Source organism: Erythrolamprus reginae, chromosome 4, assembly GCF_031021105.1.
Source record: "Erythrolamprus reginae isolate rEryReg1 chromosome 4, rEryReg1.hap1, whole genome shotgun sequence".
Lineage (NCBI taxonomy): Eukaryota > Metazoa > Chordata > Lepidosauria > Squamata > Dipsadidae > Erythrolamprus > Erythrolamprus reginae.
This window is the reverse complement of record NC_091953.1, coordinates 102,404,840-102,431,928: the sequence shown is the minus strand read 5'-3', so window position 1 is coordinate 102,431,928 and position 27,089 is coordinate 102,404,840. Positions and strand designations below refer to the sequence as shown.

The following is a 27,089-nucleotide window of genomic DNA, read 5'->3' as shown; positions in this document are numbered from 1 at the left end:
CTAGGAATCTCCTGGGAGGAAACAGGGCCTCCACTCTCCCTGTGGTTTCCCCAATCGCACACATTATTTGCTTTTATATTGATTCCTATGGGAAAAATTGCTTCTTCTTACAAATTCTTCTACTTAAGAACCTGGTCACGGAATGAATTAAGTTCGTAACTAGAGGTACCACTGAATACACACACACACACACATTACAATGTCCCTGTACATATATTTCATGAAAATTAAATATTAATATTATAAGCAGCATGAAGATAATGCTAGAGGAGCTATGCCAACCTTACCCCATTTCAAGTCTATCAAAACTATTTGTAAAATCACAAGTCTACTGTCGGAATAATCAATTAATTCAATGTAAAACAATATTTCAACAAGGCATGTAACAATTATGGATTTGAAATGTAATTACAACATCACAGACTGCCTGACAGCTATATTTTTCACAGAGGAAGAGTTTTGCCAAATAAACTAGTAGCACATTAAAGACAGGCAAATCTACCGGATGCATGTAGAACGTGCCACCAAAATGGGTCCAACTTTAATATGCTACAAAACTTGAAGAATTGTAGTGATTTACTTAGCAGCTGTGGCAAAAAAAAATAGGTGCAACTCACTTAAGAACTGCACTGTTTGCCAATGGATCCCTGTAAAACTGTTTGATTGTATCTCAGTTGGGATCCAATTAATGATATCTAGTTTAGGTGCACAGTCAATTCCCATTACATTTGCTTTAGCTATGTGCAATAAAGATGTGGTGAACACTGAATTAGCGAATACTGAAATATTAGCTGGGAATTCAAAGTTTTTATCACCCTGCGTGTCCGTGAATGATTGCAAAAAACCTGCAAGTATGGATTTTTTTAATACAAAGAAATATTGGTGAGTAGTTGAATTTGCAAGTACAGAATCTGCAAATAATGAGGACCAGTTGCATTAGATTCAGTAAATTCCGATGAACAAACTCTGCAGTTTAAATAGGCTTTCAACAATGCCCCAGTTTGATTTACTCTCTTGAGAATGCAACTATATATCCACTTAATGGAAAGAAAGCTCCACTTATAACAATATACTTACTAAAAAAGTAAGTCGCATTGTGTATAGCAGATTTATATCTGAGTGGATATGGATAAAATCATATCGTTTAACTTCTTTCTATATCTGCTTATCAGAAAAATCAATCCATGAGAATGAGTACAATGTTTAAGACTGGGCTGAAAACATAATTATTTTTTCTTTGTGCATACAAAAGTGAGCTAAAAGGGGAAACATTCCAAATAACCACGACCACAAAGAAGTCTGCAGGTTCATTGTGTTTGCCTCCATCACTTATATTCTGAGGACATACTATGCATTACTTTGAGAAAACTGTCATATATCATGCACAAGTATTCAAAGTAATAGGTCACAATGTCACCATGTGAACTACGTACTGTAATTTGTGTCAGGCTTGTTGCAACACAACTGATGCATGATATATAATCTATGGTATTTATGCAATTATATTAGCCAATTATGATTTTGTAAATAGATCATAATTAAATAGAACTCTGAGGTTTTCTCTAGAGAATCTCCCCGTCTTCCAAAGAAGCAAAGAAAGAGATTCCAACTTAGTTTATTCTACAATATGCCGGGGAGTTTTAAATGAATATAATTTTAAATAATCCCCATAAACAGTGCTAAGAAATGAGATCTTGGAAATTTTGCATTAAGATCTTGTTATTCATGGAAGATTTTAAATGGAACCATATTCTAATGCAGTAGTCCAGTCACATGACCATAAGCATTTTATGTATGGATTTCTATCTTGCCTTTATTATTTTTGTAACTAGGACAAGGCATTATCTAACATTGCTTCCTCGTCAAGAAGGATATAAAAGAACTGGAAAAGGTGCAAAAAAGGGCAACAAGAATGATCAAGGAAATGGAACACCTCCCTTATAAAGCTAGGTTGTAACCCCTTGGTCTCTTCAGCCTTGAAAGATGGCGTTTAAGAGGTGACTTGATCGAAGTGTATAAAATCATGCATGGCATAGAAAAGGCGGATAGAGAAAAATTCTTTTCTATATCACACAATACTAGAACAAGGGAGCATTCCCTAAAGATCATAGGTAAGAAAGGGAGGACTATGTTGGTTGAGCCAGGCAGGATTCCCTTGGGTACCATTTGTTGGGGGTCAAGGGAAAGGGAGGGTTTTGCCTTCTCTTTCTGCTCAAGATCCCCACGGACAATTGGTGGGTCACTGTGTGACATAGAATGCTGGACTCAATGGGCTTTGGCTCGAATCAGCATGGCTCTTCTTATGTTCTCCTCCTATTTTCCCTGTAACAATAACCTTGTGAGACAGATTGAGGTGACTTTAATGGCTAAAATAAGTCTTAAACTCAGGGTGTCCTTTTTTCTCGCCTGTTTTTGCCTTAGCCACTACACCAAACTGACTCTACTTTGCTTCAAATGATGCTCAAAATAACGATGAGAACAGTTACCATGCTTTTGCTGCAGTAGGTAACTTATACCAGTGATATGGCATGTTGTAAAAGCAATCATTTGCTCCATTTTTAAACTCTTGGAAGGACAAGTCTTCCATTTCAGCATGCTGGGTAAACTCACTGTTTACTAGGTCGCAATATAAACAGACTAGGCTAGGTTGATTTATTTTTAGCAGATATCCGATAAGAAGTTTCAGTAGTTGTTTAAGGAATGTTGAGCGAGTGGATTTATTAAACAAACTTTTTTCAAGGACACAGGATGTGTACACAACACTGAAGTATACACAATCTCTCTGTCTCGGTGTCTCTCTCTATACACACACACACGTATAGCAATATTTATCAAACTTAAAATAACAATATTTAGGAGTTAGATCTAGGGCCAGTGGTTCTTAACCTTTCTAATGCTGCGACCCCTTAATACAGTTCCTCATGTTGTGGTGATCCCCAACCATAAGCCTGGTGCCAATTCTCCCGATAGAGCTTTAAGCTGATTGGCAGGAAGATCAGAGGGATGCCCCCACTGTAAACACCTGATTGGTCAGATTGTAAAAATATGTTCCAAGGCACCAGAATAGAAGCTTTAATTCATAATACCATGGAAAATTTGTTTTTTCCCATGGTCTTAGGCAACCCCTGTGAAACAGTCGTTTGAACACACACACCCCATCAACAAAGGGTCCCACTGATCTAGGCTAACTGGAACATTTTCAGAATATATTTGTGCCTTTGTTTACTTCTCTATTACTTATTGTATCTTTGCTGCACTGTATTGTATCTATGGCTGGCTCAGGAATTGTGGGAGTTGAAATCCACAAGTCATAAAGGGACCATGTTTCCCCACCTCTGGTTTAAACCACTGCGTCCTGTTCTATGTGACCTGCAAACAGAAGCTCTGATGTTTACAGAAGGCACTAAAACCTTCACATAGGATATGGACTTTGCACTGTTTTTACATTAATTATATTAGTTTTTAATTTGTTTGGGGTCATAAACTCAAAACGCATGCTCTTACTGGTAAAATCCCAGCACATTGAGTATGCAGTATTTTGTAGACTTCCTTTTCCAACATGAACCTGTTCAGAAATTACAATTTTCAGCTTTTGATTAATATGGAAATGTAGGACAAGGCCAATTCTGTAGCAGCATAAAAGGAAGAGAGATTTGATTAGAAATGAAATGTTGTTTCGTTTCTAGTAGGCAGAATCTGTCCCAAACAATATATGAGAAAAAAATTGAAATATATATTTTAAAAAAATGGTAATCCTACCAAAGTCTATATAAATAGTCATATACGAATATCTAATAACCCAGGTACAAATAACTTAGTTTAAGTTCTCATCTAACAGAATGCATAAAAACTTATTTCAGCATCTAAATCTTCTGCCTGGCTCTATGGTAAGAGTCTCCCGAAAATTCAAGGGTACAAATTTCAGACACACACGCTTGAAAGTTCAAAAACAATGTTCTTTATCACAAAAAATTCAAAAGAAACAAAGCACCCTTTTTGTATTGCAAAGAGCACTCGTCCCAAAACAACCTGGTAGTCTGTACAATCCCCTTAATCAGTCTTTAAGTACTTAGCTAACAGCTGTGAAGAACCGTCACAGCCCTTCTTCTTCCACGAAGTGAAACACACACACACACACACACTGCTCTGCTTTGGTTTCAAAGTCGTGAAAAATCAAGAAGTCTTTAAATCAACAGCCATCTTATCTTTACAACTTTTTTATTCCTGAAATAAGCGCTTGCACTCAAAAGACCGATTGGGTTTATTATCAGGGGATGTCTTATTTGGGTGGGAAACAGGGTACATCTAAAAAAGATACAAACCAGGGGTGAAATTTAGCAGGTTCTGGAGAACCGGTAGCGGAAATTTTGAGTAGTTCAGAGAACTGGCAAATACCACCACTGGCTGGTACCAGGAGTGGGGAGGAAAAGGAGATTTTGCAGTAACCTTACCTTGGAGTGGAGAGGGAATGGGAATTTTGCTGTATCCTTCCCCTGCCATGCCCACAGAACTGGTAGGGAAAAATTCTGAATTTCATTCCTGATACAAACAATATTCCTTTGACCTGTGGTTCCTCCCTTTTGCCACTTCCTTCCCCATGCGACCCCTTACAGTGCTCCCTATCAGTTGATCGTAAAAGAAAGATTTCCATTTATCTAAAAATGAAATCTAATTTATCTATCTATCTATCTATCTATCTATCTATCTATCTATCTATCTATCTATCTACCTACCTACCTACCTATCTTCTATCTATCTATCTATCTCTCTCTCTCTCTCTCTCTCTCTCTCCCTCCCTCCCTCCCTATCTATTCATTTGTCCAATACACAATACCTATGGAAGAGAATAGACATGAAGTAATATATATAAAGATAATATGTAAAGATAGAGGAGAAGATATATGAAAGGAAGAAAATATATATAATATATGAGATAAAGGAAAGATAATTTCCACAAACTAAAAACAGGACAAAACTCTTTTTGCTTAGTTTAATCTCTCAGGCCACTCTATATGCATTTTTTTCCTAACTTCACATTCAAAAACATCTTTTGGTCAATCTATCAATCACCCTTGGCTTTTTCTTAAAAGTGCACAGGCCATAAAATGTGCTACACTGGACAGATAAGTAAGTTTCACTCAAGATGTTGTTGCCACATACTTGTTCTTCCATCTAAAAGGAGGATGTGTCACCTCCTGCACACTTTTCCCACCACGAGAGACCAAACACAACATAATAGGAGGATCTGTTGCTCACAGGGCAGCCAGTTAAATCAGAAAGTGCATTTTCTTCTACTGAACCCGACTCCTTGTTGCTGTCCTCTTGTACTCTGGGGCTAGTGAGTAACTCTGAAGGCATGTTTAAAGAATGATTAAGCAACATGCTAAGGGTAAAGATTAGGACAAGCAGGGAGAGGATGGAAGGAAGGGCTGTGATGCTCCACTTACTCAAGCCTTTGAGCACTAGAAATACAAAAAAATATAATCGGGCTTTGCAACCACATTTTTTTAAAAAAGTGAATGTCAGTATTACAAGGAAAACAGCAGGCACACCGTTAGTGTTTTTAAAATAGAAGTGGAAAAGGCCACAACAAAAACGTGTGTTTTTGTAAGACTCTCATTTTCTCTCTTAGAATATCTGTCGACACATACAATAAACACAGATACACACCCCTTTCAAAATAGTGGTTTCCTGCTCTCAGATAAGGCCTAAAGACACAACTGTAATTCATATCCTAATAACAGGCTACATTGAAATTGTCCTAACTTTTAACTCCAAAGCTAGTGGCAACTTGCACTGAGTGTCAAATGCAATCATTCAAATTTGCATCAGAAAGGCATTTTTAAAGTGGAGTGAGGGGAGAGAAATACAGTGGAATCCGTACATCCATCCATCCATCCATCCATCCATCCATCCATCCATCCATCCATCCATCCATCCTTTTTAAGAGATAAACCCAACATCATAGTTAGGCCTTTGTAAAAGTTTTCTTCAAGAAACAATCTCACCCAAACTGCGGTTTTCCTGACGAATGAGCCAAAACTGAATTTACTGTATACATCCACAAAAAACACTAGTGTGGCCTGTATTCAGCATAGAATAATTTGTCAATGTGCAGGCATAAAGCTCAAAATAATGCACTTTTGCACCAACTGCTAGCATGCCAATTTGCATGAACCTCTTGTAATGCAGTCATAACAGAAGTTTCCTGAGTGGCACATGGTTAATTGCACATGTTTATTTATGAATGGATCACTTTGTAATTAAGATGCAAGAAGGCAGATTGATCGGTTTAAGGGAAAATCGTGGCTAAAAGGAATCACAAGCTTTGTGAATAAACTTTATGTTTTCCCTACTAATTGAAAGGAAAAGATGACCAATGCAACGGCAGAATACTTCCTGATGCACTACAAGTATTTTGTGAAATACTTGTTGACCTGATTAGATCTGAGAGTTCACATCAATGTCCCCCCAAAAACTACAACATCATTCATATTCTAATTTTTGAAATACACCCAACTTTGTAATATATTCAATTTCTATAGTCATTCATTTCTAAAAGCAAACTCAAAGAAGAGCGCAATAAAAAACCAATTCATAATGAAAAATGGATTTAAAAATGGATTTAATATTAATTACAAAATACAAGCAAGCTTATCTAAATTCCCATATGTGTAAGCTATATATCTCCCACTATTTCTTTAAAGAGCTTGGGTTGGCAAAATGAACATTCTTCTTCTTCTCTATAAAATAAAGAAAAAAACTGAGTTATAACAAATCTTACATCATGCTGAGTGACAATTTGAATCTGGGCCTTTCTTATATGTCTAAAGCAACGCACTAAACCAGCAATGCCATTTCCCACAATTCTTTGCAACTGACCAATCTAGTTGAATCTCAAGAAGAACTGAATCTCAAATGTTTCAAGGCTCCTGGGTGGCCTATCATTAGTCTTCACCTCTCAGTGTGGGGCCTATGCTCCATGGAAGGGAGGACAATCTGATCTTTAAAAGGGGCAATTGGAACCTTGTTTAAACCAAGTTGTCATGTCTGTAACCACCAGAGTCATTTTACAAGTGAATGGCCTTTTAGGCTTCCTTTGCATGAGTAGGAGTTCTCTTTTTGAATAATAAGAATTATATGTCGGGGGGGGGGGCAGGGGAGGCATCAGGATTTTAGAGATGCTTAGGTGCGGCACAGGGAAAAAATGGTTGGGAATCACTGGTCTACACACTTACTTACTTACTTACTTACTTACTTACTTACTTACTTACTTACTTACTTACTGTTGAAGTCTGGCATCACAACACCTACTTACTGAATTTGTATGCCGCCCCTCTCCGTAGACTTAGGGCGGCTAACAACAATGATAAAAACAACATGTAACAATCCAATACTAAAATAACTAAAAAAAAACCCTTATTATAAAAACCAAACATACATACAGACATACAATGTGTAAATTGTAAAGGCCTAGGGGGAAAGGATATCTCAGTTTCCCCATGCCTGACGGCAGAGGTGGGTTTTAAGAAGTTTACGAAAGGCGAGGAGGGTGGGGGCAATTCTAATCTCTGGGGGGAGTTGGTTCCAAAGGGCCGGGGCCGCCACAGAGAAGGCTCTTCCCCTGGGTCCCGCCAAACGACATTGTTTAGTTGACGGGACCCGGAGAAGGGATTCATGCAGCAGAAGAGGGTCCCTGAGATAATCTGGTCCAGTGCCATGAAGGGCTTTATAGGTCATAACCAACACTTTGAATTGTGACCTTCGGAAACTGATCGGCAACCAATGCAGACTGCGGAGTGTTGGTGTAACATGGGCATATTTGGGGAAGCCCATGATTGCTCTCGCAGCTGCATTCTGCACGATCTGAAGTTCCCGAACACTTTTCAAAGGTAGCCCCATTATAATTAAATTCTGGGACATCTCTCTTCATTATATCTATACAAGAACCTTGTGAAGGAGAGCAAGCTGAGAGAGAGAGAGAGTGAAGTCAATGGTCTGTCAATACATAATTGGTTGCCAAGCAACTAAATCGGGATCACATAACTGCAGGGATGCTATGAAGGCCGCAACTTCAAGGATCACCGTAAATCTCCTTTTACAGCAAGGTCATAATGGTTGCTGAACGAATGGTTAGTAAATGAGGAATATTTGTATATCAAGCTGCATTGGGATTCCCCCAAATCTTGTGACATATCTCACAAGTAATAGATGGTGCTTGTTTGGCTACAAAAAAACCCCTCATTTCTAGGGACGGGTAGAAAAACATGGTGGTTGTGGCTACCAGCAAATCAGCTATTCTCTGAGCTTCTTTCTGAACTGAGCAGGTTTTTTTTTTAATGGATGTCTTTTATTTTTACAGGCTGTTTTGTTTTATTACAAAGCACAAATAATTTCGCAGTTTTATTATTGTCATTAAAGAATTGAGCAAACTATAGTTCTATGGACATCCTTTGCTTTCAATTCACGCCTTGGGTAACATTTACTCATTTACTTTATCCCTTCCCACTTTTTTGTTTTAATTGTTATGATCCAAAACACTGAATTCAATTGAAAAAGTAACAGTATTTTTCACTGACTTATATTTTTAAAAGAATGTATTTATTAGTGGAAGAAAAAAAAATCATATTGCATCAAAAAAAAGGTAGTCAATTTTTGGACTCCAGCCCGTATCACAAATATTACTTTTTCTGTTATCTTCCCCGGTGTAAGTGGTTTTACTGCATTCTTTTGTCAGAAGCATTTCAATAAAAATATCCAATCCAAAAAGAAAAAAAGGGAAGAGCAAGATCTAACAAGTAACACATCCTTTTAAAAAAAGAAACCCCCTCTTAAATAATAGATTAATCCCATTCAGCTCCCCAAAGAAAGCCTTCCTTTTACTGCAACGGTGTTTTGCTGACTAAGAATTGTTTTTTAAAATATTGCCCAAAAACACTAAAACATTGTGAAGAAAAATAAACTGTAATCCCTTAGTCTCTGGAGAAGGGTAGCCTAGAAATTGAAATAATAAAGTTTGTGGCCACTTTGTGCTGTCACTTGCTAATACTTGCGTAGCATTTAGGTTAATGAACAAACTTAATGAGAGCTGCTTCCAAAAGCTCTTTCCTTTTACTCCACCTAAAATTATCTGCTTCGTGACTATTTCCGATCATGCAGATCTTGCGACTAACGTTCTTACAATCCACCGGCGGGTAAGTGATTATTTTTTTGCAGAAAACGATTGCAGAAATAAAGCATGTGCTGAGCTCTTGTTAACCATTAATGCCTTTTGCCTACCACTCACCTTAGCTTCTGCTCAGGTAACTCCTGGAGACCCAGGCTATCTGGCCGATCCCGTCTTCTCCTGTATAGACCTGAATGAGATAATTCTTTCAGCTGCAACGTAGTCATCCCGCTCTGCCCTGTTCTCGCCCCCAGAAAAGTTTCTGCTGAATGGCAGCCCAGCTGCCAGGATGCTTGGGAAAAGTACGTGGAGCAGTGAGTCTACACACCTGCACACACCAGCATTAGAACTCACTTTAAACAGGCAGTTGCTGACCTGCTTCCTGTTTCTCATAGGTACACACCCTCCAGAAGAGCACTGCGTTTCCTTTAAACAGCAGCTCTCATATCTAAGGGATGCTCGGAGTGTAAGTTGAGGGCAACTGTTTGGAACCTAGAACAAATGCAAATCAGGCCATTAACTGTGCTAAAAGGCTGCTGCAAACCAGCTAAGCTAGCAGCCGCAAAATCTATCTCTGCCTCTCACAATCAGGCAAAAATCTCAGCCAACTAAACTGCCTCTCTACCTGGAATTGCAAGAAAAAGAAACACAAGCATGCTTTATTGATCTAGGGAAGCTTCAAGTCTAACATGTATTGATCTGATCCATCAAAATTGAAGCACAGTGTAATTAAGCCTGGAATGAATTAATCTGATCAGCTAAAATAGAAGCAAAGGGAATGCTTCGATGAAAACTTTCTTTCATTTCTTCCTCAACATTCCTTCAAAATGCAAAATAACAACAAAAAAGGAAGCCAAATTAGGAGGTGGGTAGAGGACAACTTTGTCAATATTCCGGTTCTGCTTAGCAGCATCAAAAGCTGACCACAGGAGAATATAGAAACTAGAAGGAAATAGAAGGGTTTCCTGCCAAAGAAATTGATAAGAGATTTCCAAGTCATTTAACTGAAACAAACTAGCTCTTCTAATTTTCAATAAGATAAAAATTCACAAAAACTGAGTCCAAAATTTAAAAGCGACGCTGAATCACTATCAAAATGCAGAAGCAAAATTATTTCCAACACCCATTTATAAAATAATGGATTGTCCTCAGGATGGAAAGGGATGTTGTTATTATTATTATTACAGTGGTACCTCTACCTACAAACGCCTCTACTGACAAACTTTTCTAGATAAGAACCGGGTGTTCAAGATTTTTTTTGCCTCTTCTCAAGAACCATTTTCCACTTACAAACTCAAGCGTCCGAAACTGTAAATGGAAAAATCGGGGAGAAGCCTCTGTGGGGCCTCTCTAGGAATCTCCTAGGAGGAAACAGGGCCTCCACCTTCCCTGTGGTTTCCCCAATCGCACACATTATTTGCTTTTACATTGATTCTTATGGGGAAAATTGCTTTTTCTTATAAACTTTTCTACTTAAGAAACTGGCCACAGCACGGATTAAGTTTGTAAGTAGGGGTACCACTGTAATATTATTATTATTATTATTATTATTATTATTATTATTATTATTATTTCTAAAATTTAGGGTTTTGCTCAAAGGATTCTTACAGATCACTCAAGATATTTTGTGGAACTATTTAGTGATATAAGAGCATAAGAGGAGCTCTGGTGGGACAAATCAAATATCTGTTTAATCCTGCGTCTAGTTTCATTAAGTGTCCAGTTGGCTTTAGAAGTCCTCAAAGACAACAATAAAGGCTATGATTCACCCCCACTTTTTTTTTTTGCACAATTGGTATTTCCAAAGTGAACTCCTGATGAACATGTAACTTTTAGCTAGATTTTAATGGCCATGGGCAGATTTATCCTAAGTAAAAATACCTTATTCTTTTTTATAAATCATTAAACAAAATAAAGAAAACTCCTTGAGAAAATCCATTCATATGTTTTATAGGAACAAATATCCACATGTTGACTAACCATGAATGACTCTGAAATCACAAAGGTTAGATTTTATCATTTTTCTGTTCCCAGGAGAGTAAAAAAAAAATCACATAAAACTAAACACTGAATTTACCCACATATAAGTAAGTGTAGTGACATCTAGTGGTTATGTTCCATAATGACATAGCCACAAAAGATACTGTAAGATACCTCTACTTAAGAACGCCTCTACTTAAGAATGTTTCAAGATAAGAACTGGGTGTTCAACATTTTTTTGCCTCTACTTAAGAACCATTTTCTACTTAAGAACCTGAGCCCGGAAAAATTTCCCAGCAAATTTGAGAGTGGCACAAAGGCCCAGCCAGTTTCCTGCCATTTCTCCTTTAATGCCGGCCATCTTGGGCTTTTCTGGGATGCCAGAGAAACCTTTCGGTGGTGCTTAAGGAGGCTTTGGCAGCCCAGAAGCGAATGGAGCATTTTCCTTTCTCTGGGCGCTTGGAGAGGGAATAAACCACTTCACTGTGGTGACTCCCTCGCGCTGCCTCCCATACACTCGGCGCGAGGTTGCCCCCCGGAGCATCTGGGCATGGAAAGTCAAAAGGGGACACTTCTCCCTGGCCAGATCAACTCTGCTTCAGCCAAACCGATGGGTCACCATAGTGAAGGAAAGGAGCCGGCTACAAAGCGAATGAGCGAGAGGAAGAGGGGAGCCCTCCAGCATGGGAAGGAAGAGGAAGCAGGTAGCAGCAGCAGCAGCCTTTCAGTCAAAGGAGCAGGAGGTTCCCCCCTCTTGCCCACCAGGGTTTCTCTCTCTGGCGCAGTGTATGGGAGGCAGCCTTGTGCCGGATGTATGGGAGGCGCGTGCTCCTCCTTGCTGCCTCAGAGTCCCTCCTTTTTATTGTGTGCCTTAAAGTTTTGGATTTTTTTGGGTTCCCCTCATCTCACCTTCTTCCTTCAGCAGCGACTGTCTTCCTCCTCTTCTTCCTCCTCTTCCTCCCACCCAAATTCCAAGCTTTTATTTCTTTCCTAATGGGTTTGCATGCATTACTTGCTTTTACATTGATTCCTATGGGAAAAATTGCTTCTACTTAAGAACATTTCTACTTGAAGAACCTGGTCATGGAACAAATTAAGTTCTTAAGTAGAGGTACAACTGTACTTTGCCTTTCTTGTATCAGTTACACCTTTTTATTTCAAGTTTGATTTTTTTAAAAACTGGCTCAATGGGTTACTATGTACAGAACTCATGAGAAATATCATATAGCAGCACCCTTACTTCAGAAACAGACAATACTTGGCTCATACTCTTCCATAACTTATAATGTTATAATTTTAAAAGAGCCGGTTATATTCCTTGAGAGTCTGTAGGTAATAAATCCAAAATAAAGTATATGAGAGTAAAACTGAGCAAAACATTTTGATTTCAGTAACAGTATTAAAGCCAAATCACATAGTTCAGATCCTAATTTTTTTGAATGGCTGGTTGCCAAGTGTGAGATCAGCACGTTTCTAATTGTATCCATCAAACATATTGTTTTTAGCTGTCGTGTCCGACCCATCACAACTACATGGACACAATTCCTCCAGGCCTTATTATTATTTATTATTATATTATTATTTATTAGATTTGTATGCCGCCCCTCTCCGAAGATTCGGGGCGGCTCACAACAGTGATAAAACAATATACAATAAGAAATCTAATATTAAAAGTCTAAATAACAATTTAACATTAAAAGCCTAAAAACCCCATTATTTAAAAAGCATACATACCTTCCTGTTCTCTACATCCTCTGGAGTCCATTTTAGCTCACACCTACTGCTTCAATGACTCCATCCAGCCACCTCATTCTCTGTCATCCCATTCTTCGTTTGCTCTCAATCATTCCCAACATTATTAGCTTCTTCTCCAGTGAGTCATTTAAGAACCTAAGAAGAGCCATGCTGAATCAGGCCAAAGCCCATTGAGTCCAGCATTCTGTGTCACACAGTGGCCCACCAATTTTACATGGGGATCTTGAGCAGAAGGAGAAGGCAAGACCCTCCCTTTCCCCTGACCCCCAACAAATGGTACCCAAGGGAATCCTGCCTGCCTCAACCAACATAGAGGCGGCACATGGACATACGTTTCAATAACCACCGATATACTTGGCATCCCTGAACCTGTCTAATCCTGCCTTGAAGCTATCAAGACTGACAGCTATCATGACCTCTTCTGGAAGTGAATTCCATAAACCAACGACCCTCTGGGTGAAGAAATATTTCCATTGATTTGTCCTCACTTTCCTACCTATGAGCTTTAGGGAGTGCCCCTCGTCCTAGTATTGTGTGATAGAGAAAAGAATTTTTCTCTATCCACCTTTTCTATCTCATGCATGATTTTATACACTTTGATCAAGTCACCCCTTAAACCAGTGGTGGGCTCCTATGGGTACGGTCAGGTACACAGTACCAGTAGCAAAATTTTGATCCCCCCCCCCCCTTCTGAGCTCTGGGTATGTTTTTCCTATCACAGTAAATGAGGTTGAATGTGTATAATTTTAGAAGAGCTGAGCGTGCATGTGTGTACATACACTTTATATAGTAGATAATCAGGGGTAGGCTACTGCAAGGACGGGGAAGAATGCAGTGGGGTAGAACACCCAGTTCACACTGAAAGATGTTGAAACAAATGCATAAACCACGCCCACAGTGTGGTAGTAAAATTTTTGGTAGTCTATCACTGCCTTAAACACCATCTTTCAAGGCTGAAGAGACCAAGGCGTTGCAACCTGGTTTCATAAGGGAGGTGCTCCATTTCCTTGATCATTCTTGTTGCCCTTCTTTGCACCTTTTCCAGTTCCATTATATCCTTCTTGAGGTGCGGTGACCAGAACTGTACACAGTACTCCAAGTGAGGTCTCACCATCAATTTATAAGAGGCAATACAACACTTGCCGACTTATTTTCGATTCCCTTCCTAATAATTTCTTCTCATTAGGTAGCCAAAGTATTTGAGTTTCATCTTCAGCATCTGGCCTTCTAAAGTGAAGTCAAGGTTGATCTCCTCCAAAACTGACCGGTTTAAAAAACAAAATCTAACTAATCCAAAACTGCCTCTCTAACAAATTTTCATTTTCAGGATAAATATTCTATATTGACACAAATCCATGACTCCCTTTTCCTTTATCATAGGCAGTTTTGGTTCTCTCCCTGACTTACTTACATGGAAGTTTATCTTCGTTACTTTCAACACCAGGTTCTTTAGAATTTTTAGAATTTTTATGCAACCAACCAGAGGAAATGGGAAAAATCAGATCATTTCATTTCTGCTGAAACATTACCTCCGATTCCTGGGCTATTTCCATTCTGGTTGTTTAGTATTACTGTATAATATTCCAGAATTGGCATTTTGCCTCTTTCCTTCTTCTATCCTTTTTCCTGTCCTCCCACTTAGATTGTGCCTAAAGGCAAGGACTGTTGTGCTTTACTGATTTTATTTAAAAAAATATTTTTATTGATTTTTCAAAGACAAACATTACAAACATAACATAAAACATGGATAGGAGCTACTGTCTCTCCGCTCGGGATAGAAGTCTTCAGTATACAGAAAAAGAAAAGATAACCTTGTTATTTGATCAAGCCAGAGAATATTTAAAAGTATCTATAACTACACTGTATTATAAAAAATAATAAAATAAGAAAAATAATAAAATAAATAAAGAAAGTGCTTTACTCATTTTAAATAAGCTGCCCTGGGTGCCTGTTATAACTGAAGTAAAATGTTTGTTTGTTTGTTTATTTATCAGATTTGTATGCCGCCCCTCTCCGTAGACTCGGGGCAGCTAACAGCAATAATAATACAATGTAAACAAATCTAATATTTAAGTTAATTTAAAAAACCCCAATTTAAGAAACCAATCATACATACAGACATACCATGCATAAATTTTCTAAGCCTAGGGGAAGGGAAAGTCTCAATTCCCCCATGCCTGACGACAGAGGTGGGTTTTAAGGAGCTTACGAAAGGCAAGGAGGGTGGGGGCAACTCTGATATCTCGGGGAGTTGGTTCCAAAGGGTCGGGGCCACAACAGAGAAGGCTCTTCCCCTGGGTCCCGCCAAACGACATTGTTTAGATGAATATGCAGGTAATATGATTTTAGTTGACCCTTCATCACAGTGGAAATGATAGCTTGGACATTATAGCCTTTTTTACAGACCTCCTGTGCCGCTCCTTTAGGCCTAGCCAATGGCAATTAATGGAAAAAAGAAAGAAGCTCACAGAAGGAGATATACTCGAAGAAGATAGGAAACTGGTCACATTGCAGCAGTTCCTGTTATAAAATATGTTCCTAATTTTTTTGCCCCAAGATGGTAGGGGTGGAACAGCCCAACTGGCAAGTTCTGCTCAGTGCTTGTTTTATTTGGCTTGTAACAATTGTTTTCTGGTCTCTTGCATAATATCCTTGATTTATCTCCTTTTATTCCCATATTTTACTTATCAGACAAGTCCACAATTCTGCTCTGTGGCATGTACGTTCCTGGTACAATGGGCAAGAATAAACAGAGAACCAGCCCTAGAACTCTGAAACCAGCCAAGGTAGCAAAACAATTTAAGATTAACCAATTCTTGACTAGAAAGACTCCTACAGAAATTACAGTCTCCTGAAATTCAGTGAATTCATGTCGTTCCTCTTCAGACTGTGTAAATCACATTTTACTAAAGATTCCAATGGGAAGAAATATTTGCTTGATAATTATTCAAAGCATTTAGGTATTAATAAAAGTAAGATGGAATCTTATTAGCTTTTCCTACAAGAGCCTTAATTTAATTACAAACGCTTTACCCTGCATTAGAGATTGTATGGCAATATGCAGGGGTGGGTTCTAACTTACTTCGCCGTTTGATATTGACAAAATTGAACGGGTCCAAAGACGGGCTACAAGAATGGTGGAAGGTCTTAAGCATAAAACGTATCAGGAAAGACTTAATGAACTCAATTTGTATAGTCTGGAGGACAGAAGGGAAAGGGGGGACATGATCAAAACATGTAAATATGTTAAAGGGTTAAATAAGGTTCAGGAGGGAAGTGTTTTTAATAGGAAAGTGAACACAAGAACAAGGGGGCACAATCTGAAGTTAGTTGGGGGAATGATCAAAGGCAACATGAGAAAATATTATTTTACTGAAAGAGTAGTAGATCCTTGGAACAAACTTCCAGCCGACGTGGTTGGTAAATCCACAGTAACTGAATTTAAACATGCCTGGGATAAACATATATCCATTGTAAGATAAAATACAGGAAATAGTATAAGGGCAGACTAGATGGACCATGAGGTCTTTTTCTGCCGTCAGTCTTCTATGTTTCTATGGTTCGCTTCCTTCCCCCAACACGTGGCCATTCTGCATATGCATGTGCAGTGCAGAAAAATCCAAAATAAATATATAAAAAGAAGCTGAAAACAAAATGGCGAATGCATGCACGGTGTCGGCAACTTGGCTTCTGCACATGCTCAGAAGAAAAAATAAATAAAAATATTTTTTTTTTTAAAAGATGGCAGCTCCCACAGAACAGTTTCCGTGACATCATCGTGATATCACCAGCAGGTCGTTACCGGTTTGGGCAAACTGGTCCGAACCAGGAGGAATCTACCTCTGGTGATATTTATTAATTTATTTGTTTGTTTGTTACATTTATAGGCTGCCCAACTCCTGACAGACTCTGCTACTATATGCTACTAAGGTGTGAAACCACATTCTGTTTTTTAAACAATAATGACAACATAATGCCTTTTCAAGCGAGGCGTATTCGGGGCACAACAGTATTACCAAAGTGAAATGAAACTCAATGTTTTCCCCACACTGGATCATATTTTCAAGTGACTCCCCCATGCATGATTTAGAATGAAAGTTTATATTAAGACACTATGCTTTGTAAACAGGAAAAGCAATGTAAAGTGTATATAAAGCAGCAATATATCAATGTAAAACAGCTAAAATTAAAAGTGAGTGAACTAATGTATAAAAACAAATTATTTGCTTATTCTTTAAATTTTAACAAGAACATTCACTATATATATATATATATATATATATATATATATATATATATATATATATATATATATCACATGTTTAAGCTGAATTTGATATATATATATATATGTTAAATGTTTTTTTTAGCTGGAATTTTTAAAATTAAGGGAGACTAGGATGGTCCCATTTCGGCCTTGTTCTGGTATCATCAGCTAGCCACACCCTTTCCTTTACTGGGATTCGATCTGGTGAACTCTGCCTTGTAAAGCAGAGAACTAGCAGTGTGAGCTATCAGATCAGAACCCTTCCAGCTCTGTACCAGGGAGGGGCTATATTTTTTCTTATGTCGGATCACCCTGGTATATTTAAGGAACGTAAGAAAATATATAGAAATAAGAAAAAATATAGCCCCTCCCTGGTACCGACATAAGAAAAAATATAGCCCCTCCCTGGTACAGAGCTGGAAGGGTTCTGATCTGATAGCTCACACTGCTAGTTCTCTGTATTTTGGGGTGTGAGGAAATTGTCTAGTTTTTCCTTACCATGTGGCCAAATTACAAAGGTATCATCAACATATCTCAGCCAACATAACTCTGGCTGAGATATGTTGATGATACCTTTGTAATTTGGCCACATGGTAAGGAAAAACTAGACAATTTCCTCACACATCTTAACAGCCTACACCCCAAAATACAGTTTACTATGGAAACAGAAATCAATGATCAACTTCCCTTTCTAGATGTACTGGTCTATAAAAAACACAATGGCAGCCTAGGACACACTATCTACCAAAAGAAAACCCATACCAACCGTTATCTAAATGCACACTCACACCACCAACCCGCACAAATCACCTCAGTGGCCAAAACTCTCATCACCAGAACCAAACGCTTAGCTGACCATGAGCACTTAAAAACTGAATTGAACAAACTCAAAGATGTATTAATTTCTAATGGATTCGAAGGGAAAACAATCACAAAGTTAATCAAAAAAGAGACACCCCCCAAAAAACAAGATCAAGAACAGGACAATGGTACCACCATCCTCCCTTACATCAAGGGCACCACAGACAAAATTAGTAAAATTCTGCACAAACATAACATCAAAACTTCATTTTGCACTAACCAAAAAATATCTAATATCCTAAGGAGCCCCAAAGATAAAATCCAATTGGAATACCAAGGAATCTATGAAATCCCTTGCAAAACATGTGCAGCCACATACATTGGACAAACCAACCGAAGAGTGAGCCAACGCATTGCAGAACATGTGAATGCAGTTAAAAAAGAAGAAAAGACTTCCTCCCTTGTCCAGCACATTAAAAAAACAGGGCACGAAATTGACTTTGAAAAAACTAAATTACTTCACAAAACAGAGAATTTATATAGAAGAATTGCTCTGGAAGCCATAGAAATTGAGAGGAGCCCCCTTTGCATAAATAAAAGAGATGACACGTCCCGCCTACCAGAAATTTGGAAACCAGCCTTAAACAAAAAAAACACTTCATAAAAATCACCATGTCAATCCTTCTAATAATTATGATTTTGGAATTTTGAAATTTGAAAACCAGCCTTAAACAAAAAACACTTCATAAAAATCACCATGTCAATCCTTCTAATAATTATGATTACACCAACCAATCAGATCACTAAAACATAATCACCCAATCTATTTGCTACATTCAAACCAAATCTCCACCCCCACACTATATACTAGGAAGAAATGACAGTTGCAAACATTCCATTTTACAACAACACGAAGCTTGGAACTTCAGCCTGATGATGGTGAATGTGATTTCACTGAAACGTCGCATAGACATGCAAAATATTACACAGGGCAAAACCCGAACTCAGAACAATCTACATATATATATATATATATATATATATGTAGATTGTTCTGAGTTCGGGTTTTTACGAATATATATATATTCGTAGATTTTCATGGGTACAGGTATGACGATCTTGGTATATTCAGGTTTCTTCCCGTGTAGGATTTGGAAATTTCTGGCGACGTTTCGACGAGGTCCCACTCGTCATCTTCAGGCTGGTGTTTCTGTCCTTGTTCTAGGGCGAACACTGCGAGACCTGAGCTGCCTTCTTCTATAAATACTGGTGGCTGGGTGTGGTTTGATGGCTCAGCAATTGCCTGCTGTGTAGAAACTTCCTGGTGAGTCAGTGGGGTAACATCTGGGGTCGTTGATGTAGCTGAGGTATGCTGATTAACTAATCACTATATATAAGGAACAAATGGCAGTTGGAAACAAACTATATTTACAGCAGCACGAAGCTTATAACTTCAGCCTGATGATGGTGAATGTGATTTCACCGAAACGTCACATAGACACTCAAAATATTACATGGGGCAAAACCCGAACTCAGAACAATCTACATATATGTATGTATGTATGTATGTATGTATGTATGTATGTATGTATAATAATTATTTTAAGGTGCCTTATGCAGAAAAGGTCCACAATTCTTGATATCTTAGATGAGTCTAAATATTATATTATATTACATTATATCATTTTATTATATTATATTATATCATATTATATCATATTATAATATTATATTTAACCAAGAAAAATATACAGTATGTCCCAGAAGTGAGTACACCTCCCTCACATTTTGTAAATATTTGAATACTGTATATCTTTTCATGTGACAACACTGAAGAAAGGACACTTGGCTACAATGTAAAGTAATGAGTCTAAAGCTTGTATAGGGCCTACACGTTTGTTGCCAACAGTTTAGGTATTAATGGCTGTGTATTGCATTATTTTGAGGCGACAACACATTTATACTGTTATACAAGCTGTATACTCACTACTTTACATTATAGCCAAGTGCCATTTCTTCAGGATTGTCACATGAAAAGATATACTTAAATATTTACAAAATGTGAAGAGATGTACTCGCTTCTGTCATGTACTGTATGCATTGGGTGTCAGCAGTGAGCAATAATCCTGCGGATTTCTCTCTTTGCTTGTGATAACACTTCCTAATGCAATGGTAAGTTTTGCAACATCTCCCTCTGCTGATAGAACAGCTATTATATTTCATGGCAATATGAATCGTACAAAACTGTGTACATATTACACAGTTCAATGCTTCAACCCACACTCTGTTTAGGTTCTGTTTTACTGGTCTATAACTTATTAAAGGAGAGAACCAAACTAGAAATAAGGATAATTTTCCTGTCATTTAGAACTATTAATCTATCTATCTATCTATCTATCTATCTATCTATCTATCTATCTATCTATCTATCTATCTATCTATCTATCATCTATCTATCTATCTATCTATCTATCTATCTATCTATCTATCTATCTATCTACATCTATCTATCTATCTATCTATCTATCTATCTATCTATCTATCTATCTATCTATCTATCTATCTATCTATCTATCTATCTAGACTTCTATGCCACCTAATCCCGAAGGACACAGGGCAGCTCACAACAATATAAAATTACAATGACAATGACAATAATAAAAAGAAGTCAAAGAAGAAAATGAGCAATTACTAAAATCCTAATTAAAATTTAAAAAATGATTCAACAAGACATACTAATCATTCATACCAAATTAATCAGTGAAACAACTTGATAAGTTGTGGGTGATTACTGGTTGCCAACAATTTAGCAGATTGAATCTCACCAGGCTCAAGGTTCACTCAGCCTCCCATCCTTTTCATCCATTTCTGAATTCAGTAATCCAAATTAAAACCATCATAACAGATTATCTAGCTTCCAGTAAACACATTATACAAAGAATTCCCTGCTACAGTTCTTCTGATGGAGGGCCTATGTACACTGTCTGTCCATATCTATCTATCTATCTATCTATCTATCTATCTATCTATCTATCTATCTATCTATCTATCTATCTAATTTATATGACCCACAATTCCTGGAGGACTCTGGATGGCTTACAACAACAACAACAACAACAGCAGCAACAACAACAACAACAACATATAAAAGAGCAATTTAAAAAGACAGTTTAAAACCCATTAATAAAATCATGCATATCTTTTGTGGCCGGTCTAAATGATAACATTTGATGTACACACATACACACATACACACAAACACACACACACAAACACACACACACACACACACACACATATTCTTCAGATAGTTAAGTAACATTCCAAGAGGCATAATTAAGAACACAAGACCAAGGGCACAGCTGAAGGCAGTACTGTTACATATAAAGAATTTAATTGCAATAACTCAGCCAACAGCCAACTGCTTTTCACTTCTCTAGAAATGTCTAGATTTCCATATAAGGCTAAGATTTTTTTAAAAAAACAGTGACAAAGCATTAAGTTGTAATGCAAGGCAGAGGAATTTAGCTTCTATAAGCTAAATATAACAACAAAGGAAAGTGTTTATACTCACACAAATGTACAGGTCAGTTGACAAAAGATCCAATGAATAAATTTGATCCTTACATTGCTTTTGGCTAAGCATTTAGCATTGACCGAACTTCATCCTGGTCATTGCTGAGAGATGATAAAAGCCAATGTGACTTTGCAAACCACTTCCCATTATTTTTCATACTAAAAACTTAAAAAGGAAATAAGGCTCAGCCTCTCTGATTGCATCAGCTCCATTTTCAATAAATTAAATTAAATTTCAAATTCCATTTAAAAAATTGTTGGCACAAAGATGTTCACAAACACACATACTTTCTTGCTCAAAAATTTATCTCCCCCTCCCCTCTATTCCAGAAATATATCTCAAAACATGGCATAATCTCAAACATAATAAGAGCCTCATGTACTTCAACCATTTGAATTCCATGAAGGTGATGGATATGATATGTAAATCAAGAGCCTCAAGGCCTGACTTTGGAAGAAAAGAATTTTTTATTTAGACAGAGGTGAGAAAAGTTCTTAGAGCCAACAGTATAACAAAAGGACTGGAAAAGTCCTGAGAAACTACCATCTACTACTTTTACAAATGAACTTTATTTTTCCCCATAGTACAGTGATCCCCCGGTTATTGCGTCCCCGACCATTGCGAACAGGCTAATTTGCGATTTTTCAACCCGGAAGTCAAAACACCATCTACGCATGCGTGCCCTTTTTTTCTATGGGCACGCATGCGTAGATGGCGCCGGGCAGATCAGCTGCTGGGCAGCTTCCCTAGGTCTTCCCCCTCTTGGCGGGCATCAGCGAGGAGTTTCCCCACCGCCCACGCAAACTCCTCGCTGCTGCCGCTTCGCTCGGCCGCTTCCCAGCTGAGTACTCAGCTGGGAAGCGGCCCGAGCGAACGGCTTGTCCGCAGCCTGCCTGCCCGCGCGCCCCGCGGCTCGCGCGCCCTTCTCCCGCCCACGCCGTTAGCTCGGGCCGCTTCCCAGCTGAGTACTCAGCTGGGAAGCGGCGCCGAGCGAACGGCTTGTCCGCAGCCTGCCCACGCCGTTCGCTCCCCCTTTTGCTGGCGGGAGGGCGAGAAGCCCTCCCCAGCACCCGCTCGCCCGCCCTTCGCCGCTCGCCCGCCCTTCGCCCGGCCACCCGCCGTTCGCTCGCTGCTCGCCCGGCCACCCGGGTTGGGGGGGTGCTGGCAAGCCGCCCATGCCAGTGGCGACGTTTTAAAACAGCCGCGCCGCTTTCCAATGAGTCCCGAAGACAAACGCGGAAGTTTGACGTTTGTCTTCGGGACTCATTGGAAAGCGGCGCGGCTGTTTTAAAACGTCGCCGCCGGCATGGGCGGCTTCCTAGCAGCCCCCCAAACCCGGGTTGGGGGTCCGGGGGGTGCTGGCAAGCCCCCCATGCTGGCGGCGACGTTTTAAAACAGCCGCCCCGCCCCCAATCTTCGGCTCCTCGCTAGCGCTGCGGAAGTAAAAACACCATCTGCGCATGCGCAGATGGTGTTTTTACTTCCGCAGCGCTACTTTGCGAAAACCCGCTCGTTGCGGGGGGTCCTGGAACAGAACCCTCGCAAAGATCGGGGGATCACTGTATTATCACTTCCTTAATTCACTGCCATTAAGAGGAGTGGGACAGAGGTCCACAAAACGCATGGGACATCTTCCAGGATCAAGAGGGAATGGAGAAAAATTGGATTTCAATGTGGCTGTAACTTGACTTGATCCAAGTATTCCTTGAGGAGGGATTAAGAAATTTTAAAATTCCTGGAGAAAATAGGAGCATTCTGGAATTAGGGGAGGGAATGGGGGACATTGGGGGATATTGGGAAAAGTTCAGCAGCAAGGCTGGATGCTTTGTGGCTTAAAATAATTACGTACTAAGTGGAAGCAGAAATTGAGTTTATTATAAGGGAACTTGCCCTTGGGCTAAATTTCAGGCCAATTATCTTGGTTACAATTTAAGGGGCGTACATAAGTGCACTAGTGTGCCTTTTGTCCCCTGTCCAATTGTCTTTCCTTTATCTCATATATCATATATATTTTCTTCCTTTCATATATATTCTCCTCTATTTTTACATATTATCTTTATATACATTACTTCATGTCTATTCTCTTCCATATGTATTGTGTATTGAACAAATAAAAATAAATAAATAAATAAATAAATATAACAATTAAAGTGCTGTTCTAAGGAGGTACCATATTTTTTGGAATATAAAATGCACTGGAATATAAGATGCACTTTAGTTTTTGTGGAGGAAAATAGGGAAAAGAATCTGCTTACCAGGTATTCATCTGGCTAGCATCCTTAGCCAGCACAGTATTTTATCCCCTAGTTAAGGCTTTAAAAAAATTATTCGGAGAGAGTAACAATAAAAGAGCTTGCAAATAGTGTTGGGCAAACCAAACCCGCACAATTCGGGTCCGTACCGAATTTTGCGGTGTTTGGCATGCCGGACCCGAAGCCGAATTTTTTAAAAAATTCATGCTCCGGTTCAGTGTTCGTGCCAAACACCGCGAAATCCACCGCCCAGCTGTCATCTGCTGAGAAGAGGAGGAGAAGCCGGGCGCCGGGGGCGGCGAAGGAAGGTGAACACCAGGGAGCTGTCAGCCAATTGGGAGGCTGAGAGGGAGGCACAAAAGGAGCTGGGGAATCCCACAAAGAGATTCCAGGGGCGGAGCTTTGACATTACGTATACCGGCAGGTTGCTAAGGACGCCAAGGTGATCACTTCCTGGATTCCATAGAATCCAGAAAGTTATCACTTTGGCGTCCTTAGCAACCTGCCGGTATATGTGATGTCAAAGCTACGCCCACGGAATCTCTTCATGGGAGGGATTCCCCAGCTCCTTCAAAGGGAGGTGTTTTCATGTAAAAATTAAAAAAAATATTTTTTATGTGAAAGGACACCGCAGCAGTGCCGCAAGCAAAGGGAGGTCCTTTCATGTAAAAATAAAAATTGCGTGAAATTCGTCCGAACATGCCGAACCCAAACACTGTTGAGTTCGCCCATCACTACTTGCAAACCAGTAAGAACTGGGAACATCATTAGCACCGGGAAAGAAACATTTTGAACAAGTAGAGCAATAGAAAAATCCCTGCAAAGACTTAAGGCTTGGAAAACATTCTTTGCAGAGAGTAACAGTGAAAAAGCTCACAAGCCGGTAAGAGCTGGGAACATTGTTAGCACCTGGTTAGGGCTGGAAAGAAACATTCATAGCAAGTAAAGAAATGAAAAAAAACCCCTACAAAGACAGGGTTTGGAAAACATTCTTTGCAGAGAGTAACAATGAAGGAGCTTGCAAGTCAAGAGCTGGGAAGATAATTAGCAGCTAGTTAGGATTGAGGGAAAAAAAGCTACATTCAGCATATAAAATGCACCCAAATTATCAGCCTCTTTGAGGAAAAAGGTGCATCTTATACTCTGAAAAATACGGTAATAAATCTCTCCATTTCCACATCAAACTGTGGATGGTACAGCACAGGTGGACCTTTGCATTTAAAGCTGAAATATCTCCTTCAAAAACATGCCTTAAATCAGGAGTGTCCAACCTTGGTGACTTTAGGACTTTTGTATTTCAACTCTCATAATTCCCCAGTCAGCCATACCAGGAGTTGAAGTTCACAAGTCTTAAAGGGGACAAGGTTAGACACCTCTGTCTTAAATTGAGGACGTCTGACAAAAACGATATTATTTCCTTCTGAAAATTTGTTGAACGCACAGATGAACTGTTTCAGAAAAGCAGTGGAAATCATGATGGAAGGAAATGACTTAATAAAATAAACTGCCATAAGAAAGGTATTCAGACTCCTGACATATGGTGATGTCATTACTGTATAAAATCCACAAAACTGTTTCCCATGGCACAGGTTATATGCAACAATATAAACCAAAGGTGCAGTAAACCCAGGGCAGTGATGGCAAACCTACGGCACATGTTCCACAGATGGCAGGTGGAGTCATATCAGAGGGGGCATGAGGTGTTGACCTATGTCAGTTACAGTGTGCATGCACACACTGGCCAGCTGATTTTCAGAAGGTTGCTTTGACCTTTGGAGGTCAAAGCCCCGGAGTGCAAAAAACAGTCCAATGGGCAAAACGGAAGTTTGGAAAAACGGACTTCTGGTTTGCCCTTTGTACTGTGGGTGGCAGGTTGTGTGCATGTGCAGGGGAAATGCGAGGGGGGGGGGGTTGCATATGTGTGGGGGAAGGAATAGGTGTGGGCATGTATATGCGACTAGCATATCCCCTTTTGACACGTGAACCAAAAAAGGTTTGCCATCACTGATCTAGAGGTCGGGCGGTAGGAAAAGCAAGTAGGATGCTTGGCTGCATAACTAGAGTTATAACAAGCAGGAAGAGGGAGATTGTGATCCCGCTATATAGAGCGCTGGTGAGACCACATTTGGAATACTGTGTTCAGTTCTGGAGACCTCACCTACAAAAAGATATTGACAAAATGGAACGGGTCCAAAGACGGGCTACAAGAAAGGTGGAAGGTCTTAAGCATAAAACGTATCAGGAAAGACTTAATGAACTCAATCTGTATAGTCTGGAGGACAGAAGGAAAAGGGGGGACATGATCGAAACATTTAAATACGTCAAAGGGTTAAATAAGGTTCAGGAGGGAAGTGTTTTTAATAGGAAAGTGAACACAAGAACAAGGGGACACAATCTGAAGTTAGTTGGGGGAAAGATCAAAAGCAACATGAGAAAATATTATTTTACTGAAAGAGTAGTAGATCCTTGGAAAAAACTCTCAGCAGACGTGGTTGGTAAATCCACAATAACTGAATTTAAACATGGCTGGGATGAACATATATCCATCCTAAGATAAAATACAGAAAATAGTATAAGGGCAGACTAGATGGATCATGAGGTCTTTTTCTGCCGTCAGTCTTCTATGTTTCTATGTTTCTAGAGCAATGAGAACAAACACCCTTAACTTTCTTCAGATCTTTCAACTGATATTCTTTTAGATTATTTGAGTAATTAAAAAACCCACAATTTAAAAATAAATGTATGCGCTGCGTTTCAGGCTTTGCTGCTATAGATTCTACAGAACAAAGTAACTGTAGCCGCTCTGTTTGAACCTACTACAGATTACATTGTTGTTATATTTACCTAAATAAATCTGCATTTCTTTGTAATTGTTAAATATTATGATTTTAAAATGTTTTGAAAATTATTTTCCAGGAGAATAGAAATATGGAACTTTTTTAAAAAAAGGTTTTCATATAAATGTTGTATAATCTGCTATCACTGTCGTTCAGGAAACATAAAGATACATGGAATTGTGTAGGTGAAAGACATACAATCTTAAATTCTTTTGTCTGAATGCAAGGACTGGAATTGTAAAAATATCCAGGATCTAAAACTTGAAATATCTCAAGTTAAAAATGCAACTCAATTCATGGGAAGATTTAGCTATATGCTTAAACGTGTCTTTGAGGAGTTGGGCAGCATATAATTTAAACAAACAAACAAACAAACAAATGTCCTATTTTTTTTTAAAAAGATAGAAACTTCAAAGATCTTAAAGCCCATATTTCTTGGGTGCCATTTCAATAA

The 27,089-nt window shown here is 38.9% G+C and overlaps 1 protein-coding gene across 3 annotated transcripts in view; it reads right to left on the bottom strand.

Moving 5' to 3' along the window:
- Window positions 1-27,089, bottom strand: part of LIMS1 (LIM zinc finger domain containing 1) — a 118,214-nt gene that overhangs the window by 40,539 nt on the left and 50,586 nt on the right. The window contains exon 1 of one of the 3 annotated variants that reach the window (XM_070751082.1): window positions 21,544-21,671. The exons of 1 other annotated variant lie outside the window; for it this stretch is intronic. Coding sequence is in view for 1 of the 2 variants with exons in the window: in XM_070751081.1 (XP_070607182.1) it covers window positions 9,287-9,393 (107 nt within the window). In the remaining variant the exon portion in view is untranslated. Of the gene's footprint in view, window positions 1-9,286; window positions 9,466-21,543; window positions 21,672-27,089 lie in introns of those variants that run through there. One more of the 3 variants, XM_070751081.1, reaches the window with a different exon arrangement.